This window comes from Schistocerca americana, chromosome 8 (genome assembly GCF_021461395.2).
Source record: "Schistocerca americana isolate TAMUIC-IGC-003095 chromosome 8, iqSchAmer2.1, whole genome shotgun sequence".
Taxonomy (NCBI): domain Eukaryota; kingdom Metazoa; phylum Arthropoda; class Insecta; order Orthoptera; family Acrididae; genus Schistocerca; species Schistocerca americana.
This window is the reverse complement of record NC_060126.1, coordinates 522,763,780-522,779,074: the sequence shown is the minus strand read 5'-3', so window position 1 is coordinate 522,779,074 and position 15,295 is coordinate 522,763,780. Positions and strand designations below refer to the sequence as shown.

The 15,295-nt window shown below is 45.0% G+C and overlaps 1 protein-coding gene across 1 annotated transcript in view; it reads left to right on the top strand.

Moving 5' to 3' along the window:
- LOC124544833 (glucose dehydrogenase [FAD, quinone]-like) overlaps positions 1-14,953 on the top strand; it is a 48,900-nt gene extending 33,947 nt beyond the window's left edge. The window contains exons 6-8 of the mRNA XM_047123534.1: positions 1,993-2,175; positions 4,018-4,313; positions 14,529-14,953. Coding sequence (XP_046979490.1) covers positions 1,993-2,175; positions 4,018-4,313; positions 14,529-14,832 — 783 coding nt within the window. The 3' untranslated portion in view covers positions 14,833-14,953. The remainder of the gene's footprint in view (positions 1-1,992; positions 2,176-4,017; positions 4,314-14,528) is intronic.
- Positions 14,954-15,295: the final 342 nt, after the last annotated feature.

Below are 15,295 nucleotides of genomic sequence, written 5' to 3'. Positions count from 1 at the left end.
CTTGCTTTGATAGGTTAGAATCCAGGCCGGAAATATTAAGGAACTGGCTTTACAACATACCGTGCAGCGAGGAAGATGGGTAGCTTTCAGACGTTTTCCCCCTCACTGCCTACCTGTATGTAAGGCGCCTCCTCTCCGGTGTGAAACAGAACAGCGGCACGGCGCCTCTTATACGTGGATACAGCGGCTGTCTTTGACGACATGAGGTAACTACAACAAGGGTGCGACGCGCTGGATCCAGCCTTCGTTAAAGTGGCTTTTTATTGTTACGAAAAAATTAGGTACATGTTCTTTTTAGTGCCTACGGCCAGAGTTTGAGACTAGTCTAGACTAGAGCAGAATACACTTTAAAATAGTAGCACTGATTTCTGTTAACTATCATACGCCTCAAATGCTGCACGAAGTTCACAAATAGAAAAAAAAAGTACAATGCGAAGATCAGTAAAAGTTAGCGATAATCTAATTATTGAGCTTTTACGTATCGTTAATATATGTAACTATTCCTCCTCAGTTGTTACCCAACTGTTTGTATCATTAATAAGAAATATTAATCGTCTTTTGCAACTAAATATTTATGTTTTCAAACAAACATGTTTCACCTATTCGTATTTAATTACGCGTATTTTGGTATGAGAAACGTACTGTTTTCTTGTCAGCAGAGTTATGTTATTTTTCTATTTACACTACTTGCAATTATATCGTTATGTCTTAGTATTCACTTTTGTGTGTGTCGTTGTGTTACGTACCCACTTGATCTTGAGTGAATACAATATAAGTTGTCTATTAACTGTACACTGCAATTGGCTGCTAGTTATATATAATATGCTTGGTTTGTGACGGCACGCAATACGGGTACCCTTGACGGAAAAAAATCACAACAGCAGATTTTGAGATGTGGAACGACAGAACTTTTACTGTGGCCGAAAAAAACAATTGTATGCACACTTTTAAAATGCTGAGAAAAGCGTTAAAATAACATGTTAAGAAGTCTAAATTTCAAAAGAACCCCTGAAATGTTACAGCACCAGAACCTCTTTTGTTTTCAGGTCAAACACTGTATATATAGGGTTTTTCAGCTTCCCTACCGATTTGCTTTAAGCAACCCGCATTATGTCTGTATGAGGAACAGTATCGAGACAGGCGACCGCCACGTAATCGATACAAGTTCCCTCTCAGAGCTCTGATCGATTTCTAGCAAACGGAATCGCAATGTAAAAAAACTCAAGTGAGAATCAGCGACGAGTTACACAGTATTTTTGTATCAAGATATACCTTACTTCTGCCACACTTATTGAAATGTCTCCAATCTTTCTTGGTGTAATTATTGGCGCAGATATAGAGGTTTTGGACGTCTCTGTGAGTTTATTCCATTTATAGTGCTTAATTTTTCGTAAATTGTTCAGAGGTTATACACTGGAAAGCTGTTACTTCCACGCTTCCCATTCTGATATCTCCTCTTTATTTCGTAGTTTCTAATGGTGAAACACACTTTATAAGGCAACGTTTCTAAATCATTTACGAAAGATTAAGTACTATAAATGGAATAAACTTACAGAGACATCAAAACCCTGTATGAGGACTCCGAAAATCACACAACGAAATACTGGACAGACTTGGATGAGTATGGCACAAGGAAAGTATATCTTTGTCCAACACACACCGTGTAACTCATGGCCAGTCCTGACCTGTGTTTTACAGCACGATTCCATTTGCTAAGAGTCGCCCAAAAGTCTGCGAGGGATTATGTAGACTACTCGGCTGTCGCCTGGCTGGATACCGTTCCTGATACAGACAGTACCACTTGCATAAAACAAATCGGTGGGGCAGCTGAATCCCCCTGATGTAATCACTGAGTACATACTCCTTTTCCTTTGTAGTCCTCCCTATGACACTGACCACGCTCTTTTTTTACTGTAAGCGAGATGACTGTTTGGAGAGTGTGCTCTGAGACCGCTGTCTGACGCGACGTGCGGTGCTGTGTTGTGCCGGCAGGCGGTGCCGGTGACCATGAACTACGTGCTGAACGAGCGCGGGCCCATGACCACGCTGGGCGGCCTGGAGGCCATCGCGTTCGTCAAGACGCCGCTGGCCAACGCCTCCGCCGACTGGCCGGACATCCAGTTCCACTTCGCGCCCGCCTCCATCAACTCGGACGGCGGCGCCAGAGTGCGGAAGGTAACGCAGCACTGCGCCGAGTTACTTTACTGCGACTCTGCCACTACTGTGCCAGCCTCAGCACCGTTTGTGACACTTGTTTCAAAATCTTAGTTCCCTTATAAGATTATTGTAGATTCCAACATTTACATGAAAGAGGACATTTACGACGTCCTCCATGCTATACAGTCACTGTAAGAAAATTTCGCAATCACTGCTTCCGTTTCATGCCCCTCGATCTTCTAACTGCCATCTGGTTTCTGTACAAATTGTAAATAGACTTTCGCTACCTGTATTTTACCCCTGCCACCTTCAGAATTTGAAAGAGAGTATTCCAGTGAACGTTGTCAAAAGCTTTCTCTATCTCTACAAATGCTAGAAACGTAGGTTTGCCTTTCCTTAATCTTTCATCTAAGATAAGTCGTAGGGTCAGTATTGCATCAAGTTTTCCAACATTTCTACGGAATGGAAACTGATCTTCCCCAAGTTCGGTTTCTACCAGTCCTTTCATTCGTCTGTAAAGAACTGGTGTTAGTATTTTGCAGCCATGACTTATTAAACTGATAGTTCGCTAATTCTCACACCTGTCGACACCTGCTTTGGGATTGGAATTATTATATTCTTCTTGAAGTCAGATGGTATTTCGCCTGTCTCATATGTCTCGCTCACCAGATGGTAGAGTTTTGTCATATTCCTGGCGACCAAATAGCCTTTTCGTGGAAATTTGACTAAAAGGGGCAATATGACCAGTTCCACACATTTCATAACACATAACAGCATAGTATTAAGAAATTTTTAATTTTGGAGTAATGCTTACAGCCCGGTGGAAGCACGGTTTTACTTTTGATGTGTTTTTTTATATACTTTATTTTAAATTTGGTCGCTTTCAGTCTGTGATCTTACAGCGATCTAAAGTGTGGAACGTCAATAACGACAATACAAACGTAAGGACAACACAACACTGTCTCCGAGTTGAGAAAATCGCCGAAGCCGCCGGGAATCGAACCGAGCTCCTTTGGTTAGCAGTCCGTTTGATGTATTAGTACGTCACACGATCTCCTGAGTCTCCTGTAGAAGTATGTCGTAGGGACTGTGGGACATTTCTGTATCGTTGTCAAAATTGGACAGTTAGTTATAATGGGGTTACCCAGGATTTTTACTTATATAAAATTTTTATGAAGTTTTTCAATCTGCAGATCGCTGCTTTTTATTTCCAAATTATCGGTTTCTGACAAGTGGGCCATCGCAAAATCATATGTCGTAGTTACAGAGTAACCTGTTATACAGTAACTGTCAGTTCACAGTCATGGACTCTTCAGTACATCATAGTGAACTGACAGTTACTTCGGGGCAGGTTACTCTGTAGCTACGACATATGATTTTACGAGGCCGACATTGACCGAAACCGGTAATTTGGAAATGAAAATCTTCCGTCTGCAGAGTGAAACATTTACACACTTTCTGTATCTTATAGCTGTTCTCGCCATTTCGCATCGCATTACACCGCCACATGTCGTCCACACTGGTACGGTAAACGTGTGGCATTGCGCTGGCAGGAGGAGGGCGACAAGTAGCCTACTTGCGGTTTCTGACGCCGGCCGCGGTGGCCGAGCGGTTCTAGGCGCTACAGTTTGGAACCGCGCGACCGCTGCGGTCGCAGGTTCGAATCCGGCCTCGGGCATGGATGTGTATGACGTCCTTAGGTTAGATAGGCTTAAGTAGTTGTAAGTTCTAGGGGACTGATGACCTCAGACGTTACGTCCCATAGTGCTCAGAACCATTTGAACCATTTGTGGTTTCTGAAAGACAGAGTCACGTCTGCGCCTACGCTTGCCTCGACTCTGTCCCAGCGACTGCCGGCAGGTGCTGGGGCTGACGGAGCGCGTGTACGACGCGGTGTACCGGCCGATCGCGAACCGCGACGCCTTCAGCATCCTGCCGCTGCTGCTGCGGCCGCGGTCGCGCGGCCGGGTGCGCCTGCGCTCGGCCGACCCGCGCCACTACCCGCTCATCGACGCCAACTACTTCGCCGACCCGCACGACGTCGCGACGCTCGTCGAGGGCGTCAAGATGGCCGTGCGCACCGGCCTGGCGCCCGCCTTCCGCCGCTACGGCGCGCGCCTCCACTCGCTGCCGCTGCCCAACTGCCGCCACCACGAGTACGTCCGCTGCTCGCTGCCCGCTGCTTACCGGACACGCCGCGATAGCTCTCTGCCACCAGCGATTACTCACGCCCACGATATATATATATATATGTGTGTGTGTGTGTGAGTGAGTGTGTGTGTGTGTGTGTGTGTGTGTGTGAGTGTGTTTTCTTGCGGCCTTCACTCCTGAGACTGGTTTGATGCAGCTCTCCATGCTACTCTATCCTGCGCAAGTGTTTATTCATCTCCCAGTACCTACTGCAACCTACATCCTTCTGAATCTGCTTAGTGTATTCATCTCTTGGTCTCCCTCTAAGATTTTTACCCTCCACGCTGCCCTCCAATACTAAATTGGTGATCCCTTGATGCCTCAGAGCATGCCCTACCGGCCTATCCCTTCTTCTAGTCAAGTTCTGCCACAAATTTCTCTTCTCTCCAATTCTATTCAATACCTCCTCATTAGTTATGTGATCTCCCCATCTAATCTTCAGTATTCTTCTGTAGCACCACATTTCGAAAGCTTCTATTCCCTTCTTCTCTAAACTATTTATCGTCCTCGTTTCACTTCCATACATGGCTACACTACATTCAAATACTTTCAGAAACGACTTCCTGACACTTAACTCTATACTCGATGTTAACAAATTTTTCTTCTTCAGAAACGCTTTCCTTGCCATTGCCAGTCTACATTTTATATCCTCTCTACTTCGACCATCATCAGTTATTTTCCTCCCCAAATAGCAAAACTTTTTTACTACTTTAAGTCTCTCATTTCCTAATCTAATTCCGGCATTATCCTCGTTTTTCTTTAGTTGACGTTCAACTCATATCCTCCTTTCCACTGTCCATTCCGTTCAACTGTTCTTCCAGGTCCTTTGCTGTCTCTGACAGAATTACAATGTCATCGGCTAACCTCAAAATTTTTATTTCTTCTCCATGGATTTTATTCCCTACTCCGAATTTTTCTTTTGTTTCCTTTACTGCTTGCTGAATGTACAGATTATATATATATATAGGGTAGTCAGAAACAACTTAGCCAGCATGGTCGTTGCACGCGAAAGTTCAAGCACTTGCAAGAGCTATCATTTGGTAGTGCACAGACATCTGCGGGTCCGTGAATTTCCACTCGTTGAAACGCTCGATACCAGATAAAATGTCCCTTTTTTAGGAGTGACAGATTTAAGCTATGTGAGCAAAAGCTTACGTTTGTTCGGTTTGAGGGAAGAAAGCGAAGAACACATTTAGCGACACTGCGTCTGGCAGGCTGTTTGAATTTCCGCACACGACGATCTGATTGGCTAACTTCAATGATAAATAATTCTGAAACGGCGCAACGTAACGAATTTTTTCTTAACAATTATTTCTCGGCACATCCTTCCCTGCAAAACCCACACAAGCTTTTCAGGATGTTTCTGAGCACCTTGTGCGTATATCTACCGTATCACGCAAACCTATTTTGTTTCGCCGTTTGCAAGCACTTTGAAACGTCCCCTTTGAACAATTCTTACACGACTGTCCTTAAACTGACACACAATATTTTGTTAGCGCAACGCAATCTGACTTTCAAAATTCCCTGCAAAAGAATGGCCCTGACTAACATTAAACTATACCTTTCACAAATCACTTACCTCACAAAAATCTTCGCTGCTCAAGCTACTGCAATACAGCGAGCGCCACTACTGCCAGCTAAATAAAAGATTCAAACTATGGAAGGCACTAACTACTGATAGGGATAGTTAGCAAATGAAAGATATTAATAGAGAACAAACAATGTATTTACCTTGATATCATCATATATAAATATAGCAGTTCATGACAAATTACAAATCTCCGCCATCTCTCTCCCCACATCCACCACTGCTGGCGGCTCACCTCCAACTGCGCAACGCTACGCGCTGTTCACATCCAGCTGCCGCTGCCCAACACTACAATGGCAGACAACAATGTAAACTAGCCACAGACTGCACACAGCACAGCCAGTGATTTTCATATTGAGCGCTACGTAACGTTGCCAATAAGAAAACATAAACAGCCTACTTACATAGAGAAAACATAAACAGCCTACTTACAACTTGTCATCATCTTCTCTGTGAATTCTCCTTCTTTCTTCGGTCCACTTTGTCCCTGGTCTGGTGATAGCTGCATTCTCTGGCATTACTTCCCGTCTGCTAACTTTTTGTATGTACAGGTTTCCGCTAAAAATGTCTAGTCGAGCTACATGAGCATTTACTCATTCTCTTTTGACCTGCTGGATCCAGGGTATGGTTTTGAGTTGTTGTATGTTCCTCGCAATTTTGTTAGTGTGTGCTGTTGATGGGGGGGGGGGGGGGGGGGGGGGGGTTGGTTGGGTTGTTTGGGGGAAGAGACCAAACAGTGAGGTCATCGGTCTCATCGGATAAGGGAAGGAAGTCGGCCGTGCCCTTTCAAAGGAACCATCCCAGCATTTGCCTGGACCGATTTAGGGAAATCACGGAAATCCTAAATCAGGATGGCCGGACGCGGGATTGAACCGTCGTCCTCCCGAATGCGAGTCCAGTGTGCTACCACTGCGCCACCTCGCTCGGTTGCTGTTGATGGAAGTCAGTCGATATGCCCATAAAATTTTAGTCTTTTTCTATGCCTGCCGCGAGTTTCTGTAGTTTATCGGTTGTTGTACCGGATTGTTCTGTTTATCCATCTTCCTTTCTTTTTGGGCGGAGTATCTTTCCTAGAATTTTGCGTTCTTCTTTTAGGATATCTTCCAGATCACCTTTTGTGTGGAGTGTAAGCTTTTCGCCAGCGTGCGAGGCGTCACGCTTGATAACTGTGTTATAGCTCCTGATTTTCGTGAATACGAACATTAATTTTTTGTTACAGATGTTGCAGATTTTATAATAAGCTCTCGTAAGTTTTTGCATTCGAATTTTCTGTGCTGTTCTTCCCGCCACTCTCTTCCCACATGGATTTCGCCTAAATAGTTATTCTCAGCAGATCCAAGATTACTCAGATTTTGGAAGAATACCTGGAGGCCAGCTCTTTTGATTGAGAGTCTCTCTCTGTGTAACTGCCGTCGTCTCGTCGTCTGCTAGTATCGCCAGATGATCTGAGAAACTTAGGCAATAAATTTGGGTGTAATTATATGCAGTGTGTGTGTGTGTGTGTAACTGATATGCTGGAGAAAAACTGTGTGTTAATAAGGTCTAGAGGCAGTAGCGTCGAATGAAACTGCGTTTCCCGTATAACCATAGGCCGGAAATCATCGCTATAGAGCAACGACCATACGACTAAAGCCAGTCACCGATGAACACACGGAAGTGTGCCCCAGCTAATACCCCCTATGTTAAGGAACGCATTTACTGATAAAACAGCTCAACATATTGGTTTCCGCTGAACAGTCAGAAGACCGCAGCTCAGTGGTCAGCGTGCCTGCGTGCTTTACAGAGAAGGGGGGAGGGTTCCATTCCTGATGCTGCCGCCGATTTTCCTTGGTGGGGGCTGGAACGGGGTGCAGACTACTTCGTGATACCAACAGAGCAGCTACTTGAATCAAAAGTAGCGGGTCCGAGGTCAAGATAGGCGACTACTGCCGGCAGTGCAGCGTTTTGACGCGTTGACCCTCCATACCGTAGCGGAGTGATGGCGTTGCCGGAGGATGACCTGACGGTCGCTTGGTCCCACTTCGCCCGTCAGGGCCAGAACGCGGAGCTTTGCTTTTCTTTGCTCTCAATATTCAAAGTTTGGCAATCTCTAAATTTCTATCAACAGCTGATTACACTAGACGCGATTTTTTGTGTTTAGTGGGTAAAACTTGACATTAAATTAATTACGTTAAGCCTACCGTAATTCCATTAATGAAGAAAGTTTTTAATAATGCAATCTGAAGGTCACTTGTTTCCATTTCTGCTAATGTAGAGAGAAGATGAGTCAGCCTTTATTCCAACAAATCCAGCAGATCATTAAATGTCAAGTAAAAAACTACGGTGAAAATGAAAACCGCAATTTCTTCTTTTCTCAAATCACATTTCTTACTGTAAGTTCTCCAAATTCCTGAACCTCCCGGATAGCCATCACGTTAAAGCGCCGCTTCCACGACGGGTAGGTGCGCCAGCCCCTGATCGAATCCACCCGACTGATTAACGACGAGGGTCGACTTTCCGGCCAGCCTGGTGTGGTTTTTAGGCGGTTTACCACATCCGACCACCTGAATATTGGGCTCTTAACAAAGTCCCCCGTCAGTCAGGCTATTCGCAAACATTTCGAAAACCTTCGCACGCTTTCATGTGTATCACACCAGTTGGAGTACACCTCCGTTCTGGGAGGTAAGGGGGTGGCGACAGGAAGGGCTCCGGCGATGTCTTAAATCAAAAATGCCCGATCTGTTAATAAGCTGCGCAGATGTGGGGCAAAGGCGACAGCAGCTTAGTCGCAATAAACCAGTCCGCCAGACGGACCCACACGCCTTCTCTTGCTGATCACACTACCGCCGACTGGTCGCTGACTGGCTGTCGTTTCATAGCCGGCGCTCCACAGCGATTCATACCCCAACTATGGTTGCTCGGCAAAATTTTTTGTTCAATTCGGCGTCTTTGACATTAGCCGCAATATATTTACTCATGCATTAAATCCGTCCTTTTCAGTTATAATAATTTTCTGTATTTCTCTGTCTGACTTAAATTGCATTCATAACAAAATTATTAATCCCACATAGTTCTTTGTCGAAGTGCCCCACTATAGTCCAACCTGTATTTTCCACACTGAAACATTGTTGGATTATTGTGTAAGTATATTCCACAATGCTTCCCTCAGATTTATTATGAAACTATCAAGTCTTATTTACAGCACACTGACATTACAGAATGACACGTTAACGCTTTCACCGAACACATACTTCTTTTGAAGACATTTTCGTAGAGGGCTGTCATATATTGTATAATGGCTAATTTGTATATGCACAAACGTTTTTTTTTGGTTTTTTTATTTTTGTTTGTCTGAAGGCTCACATTTAGTCACTTGTCACTTGTGTTCCTATCTCAGGTCGGTTTTCTTCATAACAGTATTTTTCAGTATCACCTGTTTCGGCTGCATAATGTCCCCTTCTTAGGTCAGTCGCTACAAGTACGTCCTCCATTTCGTTAACATGTGATACGTCACTGGTATCATAATCACTGCTGCTGTCGACCATTACTGTCTGTAACTGAGAAATGACTGGAGTGGAGTACTGTATATGTAGTTAACAGCAACGGGGATATGGTACATTGCTGTGTTTCAAGTGGCAATTTTTACATCACTAAGAATTATTGTTTACCTGTCTAATTAAGGACGATGGTTGCTATGCTACAAATCACCTCAGATGCATTGCTGTTTTAACGCTTACAAACTATCATTCACAGCTGCTTATCTGGTGAGTACAAATAACAAAAATTTTCATATCAACAGAACGCGTTACTATTCAGTACAAAATGCCTACAACACAGCAATTCCATGGCTGCCGCACGTAGTATCTAAATCAGCCAGCAGAGAGCAGAAGTGATCAGTCTTTGCAGTGTACGTAGTTAAAACCCTCAAGATACAAGGCAGTAGCTTAAAATGTTGCCCGGGTATACAACTGCTAGAGGAAAAATGCTCCTATTGTAGCACAAAAATGTCAATATGCTTCTTTTTAAAAGACACTGACTAAAAAGTGTGACACCAATTGCCTCATTCTACCATCTTTCACATCTTCAAAAATTTTCCCATTAATTTTGGCAAGTGGACATATTTGCAGTCTTTCTAACATGATGCTCAACTCACTCTCCCACAAGTTCCCCTGACTTATCTCGCTCACACCCAATAGTCCATCGATGTAAGTCGCTCGACTCCCACTTGCCCATTCTCTCTCATTCGTTCAGCGCAACTCATCATCGTCACTTGTTTCACAACCACAGTCTCCGTCGTTCTGTACTACTACTACTACTAAAGTATCCTATCACTATCACTGCCTCCTCCTTTCTCTCTCTTACTACTACTATCTCACTGACTCTTTCCCACTGTTGCTGTCTCTTCTCACAGAGTCACTATCTATCTCTTCCCCACTATCATTGTCATAAAAATGGCTCTGAGCACTATGGGACTTAACTGCTGTGGTCATCAGTCCCCTAGAACTTAGAACTACTGAAGCCTAACTAACCTAAGGGCATCACACACATCCATGCCCGAGGCAGGATTCGAACCTGCGACCGTAGCGGTCGCGCGGTTCCAGACTGTAGCGCCTAGAACCGCTCGGCCAACCCGGCCGGCTTATCATTGTCATAGATTCTCTCTCTCATTGTCAGTGGCTCTTTACGCACTTCCAGTTTCTTCTTCTCTTTATTTCTCTCCCACCGGCACTCTGTCCTTCACATTTTTCCTAGCACTGTTCTGTCACTCTCAACTATGTTTCACTGCCACTGTGTCCGCATGTTTGTCTCACACTGCCATTGTCTCCTTCGCTCTTTCTATAGCACAACTATCTCCTTCTCTTTCCCACTGCCACTGTCTCCTTCCCTCTCACCAAAAGAGGTGGTGCAGTGGTTAGCACACTGGACTCGCATTCGGGAGGACGACTATTCAATCCCGCGTCCGGCCATCCTGATTTTGGTTTTCCGTGATTTCCCTAAATCGCTCCAGGCAAATGCCGGGATGGTTTCTTTGAAAGGGAACGGCCGACTTCCTTCCTCGTCCTTCTCTAATCCGAGGAGAGAGATTACCTCGATGTCTGGTCTCTTCCCCCTAACAACCCAAGCCTAACCCCAGCCCTTCCGTCTCAGAATAAAAAGGGCGGATATGTTCGTAAGCCAAAATTTTTGGGAAAATTTTTAAAGAGGCTGAGGAAGGTAAAATTGAACGGTTTTCACTCTGAGTCTTTTAAATAAGACCACATTCGCCTTACGGTGCTCCGATAGCAACATTTTTCGGCTGGTTGTCTTATTTACTCTGCAAAAGCAGGGCATGTCACTTATATGAAAAGTACTTTATGAGTCAGTAAAGTTTTGATAGTTTAGTTACGTGAAACTCAAATACAGAAAAACCAGTTTTATACTTAAGACAGGATTTTACGTACACAAATACTTTTCATGTGCTCCAGTACTACAACATTGGGTGCCCAGACCCTTCTAATGATAACGGAGGCACTTTACAGCATATTTTCCGTCCTACATCACTTTATAAACTATGTTTTCAGCCCAACCATATTTTCTGTGCGTATTTTACGTGTAGAAGTAGGAAAACTTTAAAACTCTGTATCTCGCAAACCGATTAAAAAAAAAAATTTCAAGATTGTTCGAGATTGGAATCTTAGGAATATGTTGCAAAAATTTCAGCCAATTGCTGTGCGTAGCCGTCGTGGAATCCATGACTCGGTTTTGATGCGTAGAAATTGCAAAAAGAACTTTTGAACCAACTGTGCTTCAATAGGCCCCTTAACAATCACCGTAGACAACATCGAGTGTAAACACGACCAAAAGATTTCCTCCGGTTGCCTAAGCAGGAGGAAATGTATAATATACATACTGACCGTGTACTGTGGGACAGTGCCATTAAGACGAGTCTTCTGTACGGTATACGGCCCAGGGGCTGTCCAAAACACGACCCTATCTATTTATCACCAACAGAACCCGAGGTACGAGCCTCGAAGGAATCCCGCTTTTATGGGCAGCTCATGCTGCAGCACGCGTGCCGATGGTGTGGCTATCGGCTTCTGGCCGTGGCCGCGAGCACGGCTTCGCTTCGGGCGACGTACGGTCCGACGAGAGACGGAAGAAACTTACCGCTACTACGAGGTGTGGCTAGAAAAAAACCGGACTAGTACTGGTGAAACAATAAAACGAATGCAATAAGGCTGAAAGTCGCGTGGCCTGTCACGTGACTCTCGCTCCGCCTACTGCTCGAGTTTCATCTGCCTCCTGCACTCAGTCTGCCCGTGGTGTCTGTTTTAAGTAGTTGACGTTTTGTCTGTGCGTCGGAAAATGTTGAGTGTACAAAAAGAACAGCGTGTTAACATCAAATTTTGTTTCAAAGTAGGAAAATCTGCAAGTGAAACGTTTGTAATGTTACAACAAGTGTACGGCGATGATTGTTTATCGCGAACACAAGTGTTTGAGTGGTTTAAACGATTTAAAGATGGCCGCGAAGACACCAGTGATGACACTCGCACTGGCAGACCTTTGTCAGCAAAAACTGATGCAAACATTGAAAAAATCGGTAAACTTGTTCGACAAGATCGCCGTTTAACAATCATAGCAGTGTCTGAGTTAACAGGAGTTGACAAGGAAAGTGTTAGGCAGATTCTTCATGAAAGTTTCAACATGAACAAAGTGTGTTCAAAAATGGTTCCAAAGTGTCTCACAATTGAACAGAAGGAACGCCGAAGAATGATTTGTTCTGACATCCTGGAAAACATTGAAAGTGATCTCACCTTCTTACAAAATCGATGCATTGGAAAACTCCTGGTTCTCCACGACAAAAAAAAGCACGAATGTCAAAATCGAAACTCAAGGCAATGATGATTGTTTTTTTGACATCAAAGAGATTGTGCACATTGATTGGGTACCAGAGGGACAAACAGTGAATCAGAATTACTACATTAGCGTCCTGGCTACCCTACGTGAGCGAGTACGGAGAAAACGGAACGATTTGTGGAGAAAAAAGTCATGGCTCCTTCACCAAGACAATGCCCCAGCTCACAGTGCGTTGTCAGTGAAGACGTTTTTGGCAAAACACAACATTCCCATCTTAGATCATCCACCCTACTCACCTGATTTGGCCCCCTGTGACTTTTTTCTTTTCCCTAAAGTCAAGTCAGCTTTGAAAGGAACTAGATTTGAGACTGTTGAAGCAGTAAAAGAAAAAGCGACGGAAGTAATGTATGGACTTACCGAAAATTCACAGTGCCGTAGACACTGGCGAGCAGATTGATGCCGTATTCCTGGACTTCAGGAAGGCATTTGATACGGTTCCGCACTTACGTTTAGTGAAAAAAATACGAGCTTACGGAATATCGGACCAGGTTTGTGATTGGATTCAGGATTTACTAGAAGAAAGAACACAACATGTCATTCTTAACGGTTCAAAATCTGCAGATGTAGAGGTAATTTTGGGAGTACCGCAGGGAAGCGTGATAGGACCTTTATTGTTTACAATATACATAAATGACTTAGTTGACAACATCGGTAGCTCCGTGAGGCTATTTGCAGATGACACGGTTGTCTACAAGAAAGTAGCAACATCAGAAGACTCGTACGTACTCCAGGAGGACCTGCAGAGGATTAATGCATGGTGCGACAGCTGGCAGCTTTCCCTAAACGTAGATAAATGTAATATAATGCGCATACATAGGGGCAGAAATCCATTCCAGTACGATTATGCCATAGGTGGTAAATCATTGGAAGCGGTAACGACCGTAAAATACTTAGGAGTTACTATCCGGAGCGATCTGAAGTGGAATGATCACATAAAACAAATAGTGGGAAAAGCAGGCGCCAGGTTGAGATTCATAGGAAGAATTCTAAGAAAATGTGACTCATCGACGAAAGAAGTAGCTTACAAAACGCTTGTTCGTCCGATTCTTGAGTATTGCTCATCAGTATGGGACCCTTACCAGGTTGGATTAATAGAAGAGATAGACATGATCCAGCGAAAAGCAGCGCGATTCGTCATGGGGACATTTAGTCAGCGCGAGAGCGTTACGGAGATGATGAACAAGCTCCAGTGGCGGACACTTCAAGAAAGGCGTTACGCAATACGGAGAGGTTTATTATCGAAATTACGAGAGAGCACATTCCGGGAAGAGATGGGCAACATATTACTACCGCCCACATATATCTCGCGTAATGATCACAACGAAAAGATCCGAGAAATTAGAGCAAATACGGAGACTTACAAGCAGTCGTTCTTCCCACGCACAATTCGTGAATGGAACAGGGAAGGGGGGATCAGATAGTGGTACAATAAGTACCCTCCGCCACACACCGTAAGGTGGCTCGCGGAGTATAGATGTAGTAGATGTAGTAGTAGAAATGATCTGCAGCATTGCTATGAACAGTGGAAAATTCGTATGGAGCGGTGTAGAGACCGAGGAGGAGAGTACACTGAAAGAGATAACATGAAATTGTAAATAATTGTAAATAAATATCTTTTCCAGCATCAGTCCGGTTTTTTTCTAGCCGCACCTCGTAGATCTACGATTATCACGCTGCCCGAAACAACACACTGTAACGCCGTGTTCTCCTGCGGCAGGTTCGCATCGGACGCGTACTGGGAGTGTGCGGTGCGGACCATCTCGATGACCATCTACCACCCGGTGGGCACGTGCAAGATGGGGCCCGCCTCCGACCCGGAGGCCGTGGTGGACGCGCGCCTGCGCGTCTACGGGGTGCGCGGGCTGCGCGTCGTCGACGCCTCCGTCATGCCGACCATCGCCAGCGGCAACACCAACGCGCCAGTCATCATGATCGCCGAGAAGGCCGCCGACATGATCAAGCAGGACTGGCTGCTGCTGCCGCCGCCGCCGCCGCCCCCTGACCCCGGCAAGAGGAGGTAGCGCGGCCACTGTGCGGCCTCACTGCACGCGTGGAGGCAGGGCAGGGCGGCGTCCTCTGCCCCGCGTCGATGGCCCGAGCTCACACTCGCTGCAGCTGGATCTTAGGCTGAAGAACCTCTGTGTTGTAGCCACAGGCGCGCACTTGTCGAGAAGAGATTGTCAGGCATTTTCTCTCACCTGGGGCTGCAGTTTAAGTAAGACTTCGAAACATTGCATTACTCGAAGTAGCTATCCAGCTGATAACCAGAGATGCATTCACTGATGACCTAGTGGTGTGAAGGGCCATCTAGGCCCTAGAACTGAATTAGCATAAAAGTCTGTTGCGGTTGCATCTATAAGATGCGTCAGGGCTCTTCATACTTTTCACAGTTAGTCGTATCTGTTGAAAGAATCACTGATGTGACGTTAATTTATTGGACTACTACTCCTGCTGACCGCTACGGACATACTGATAGTCACTCTA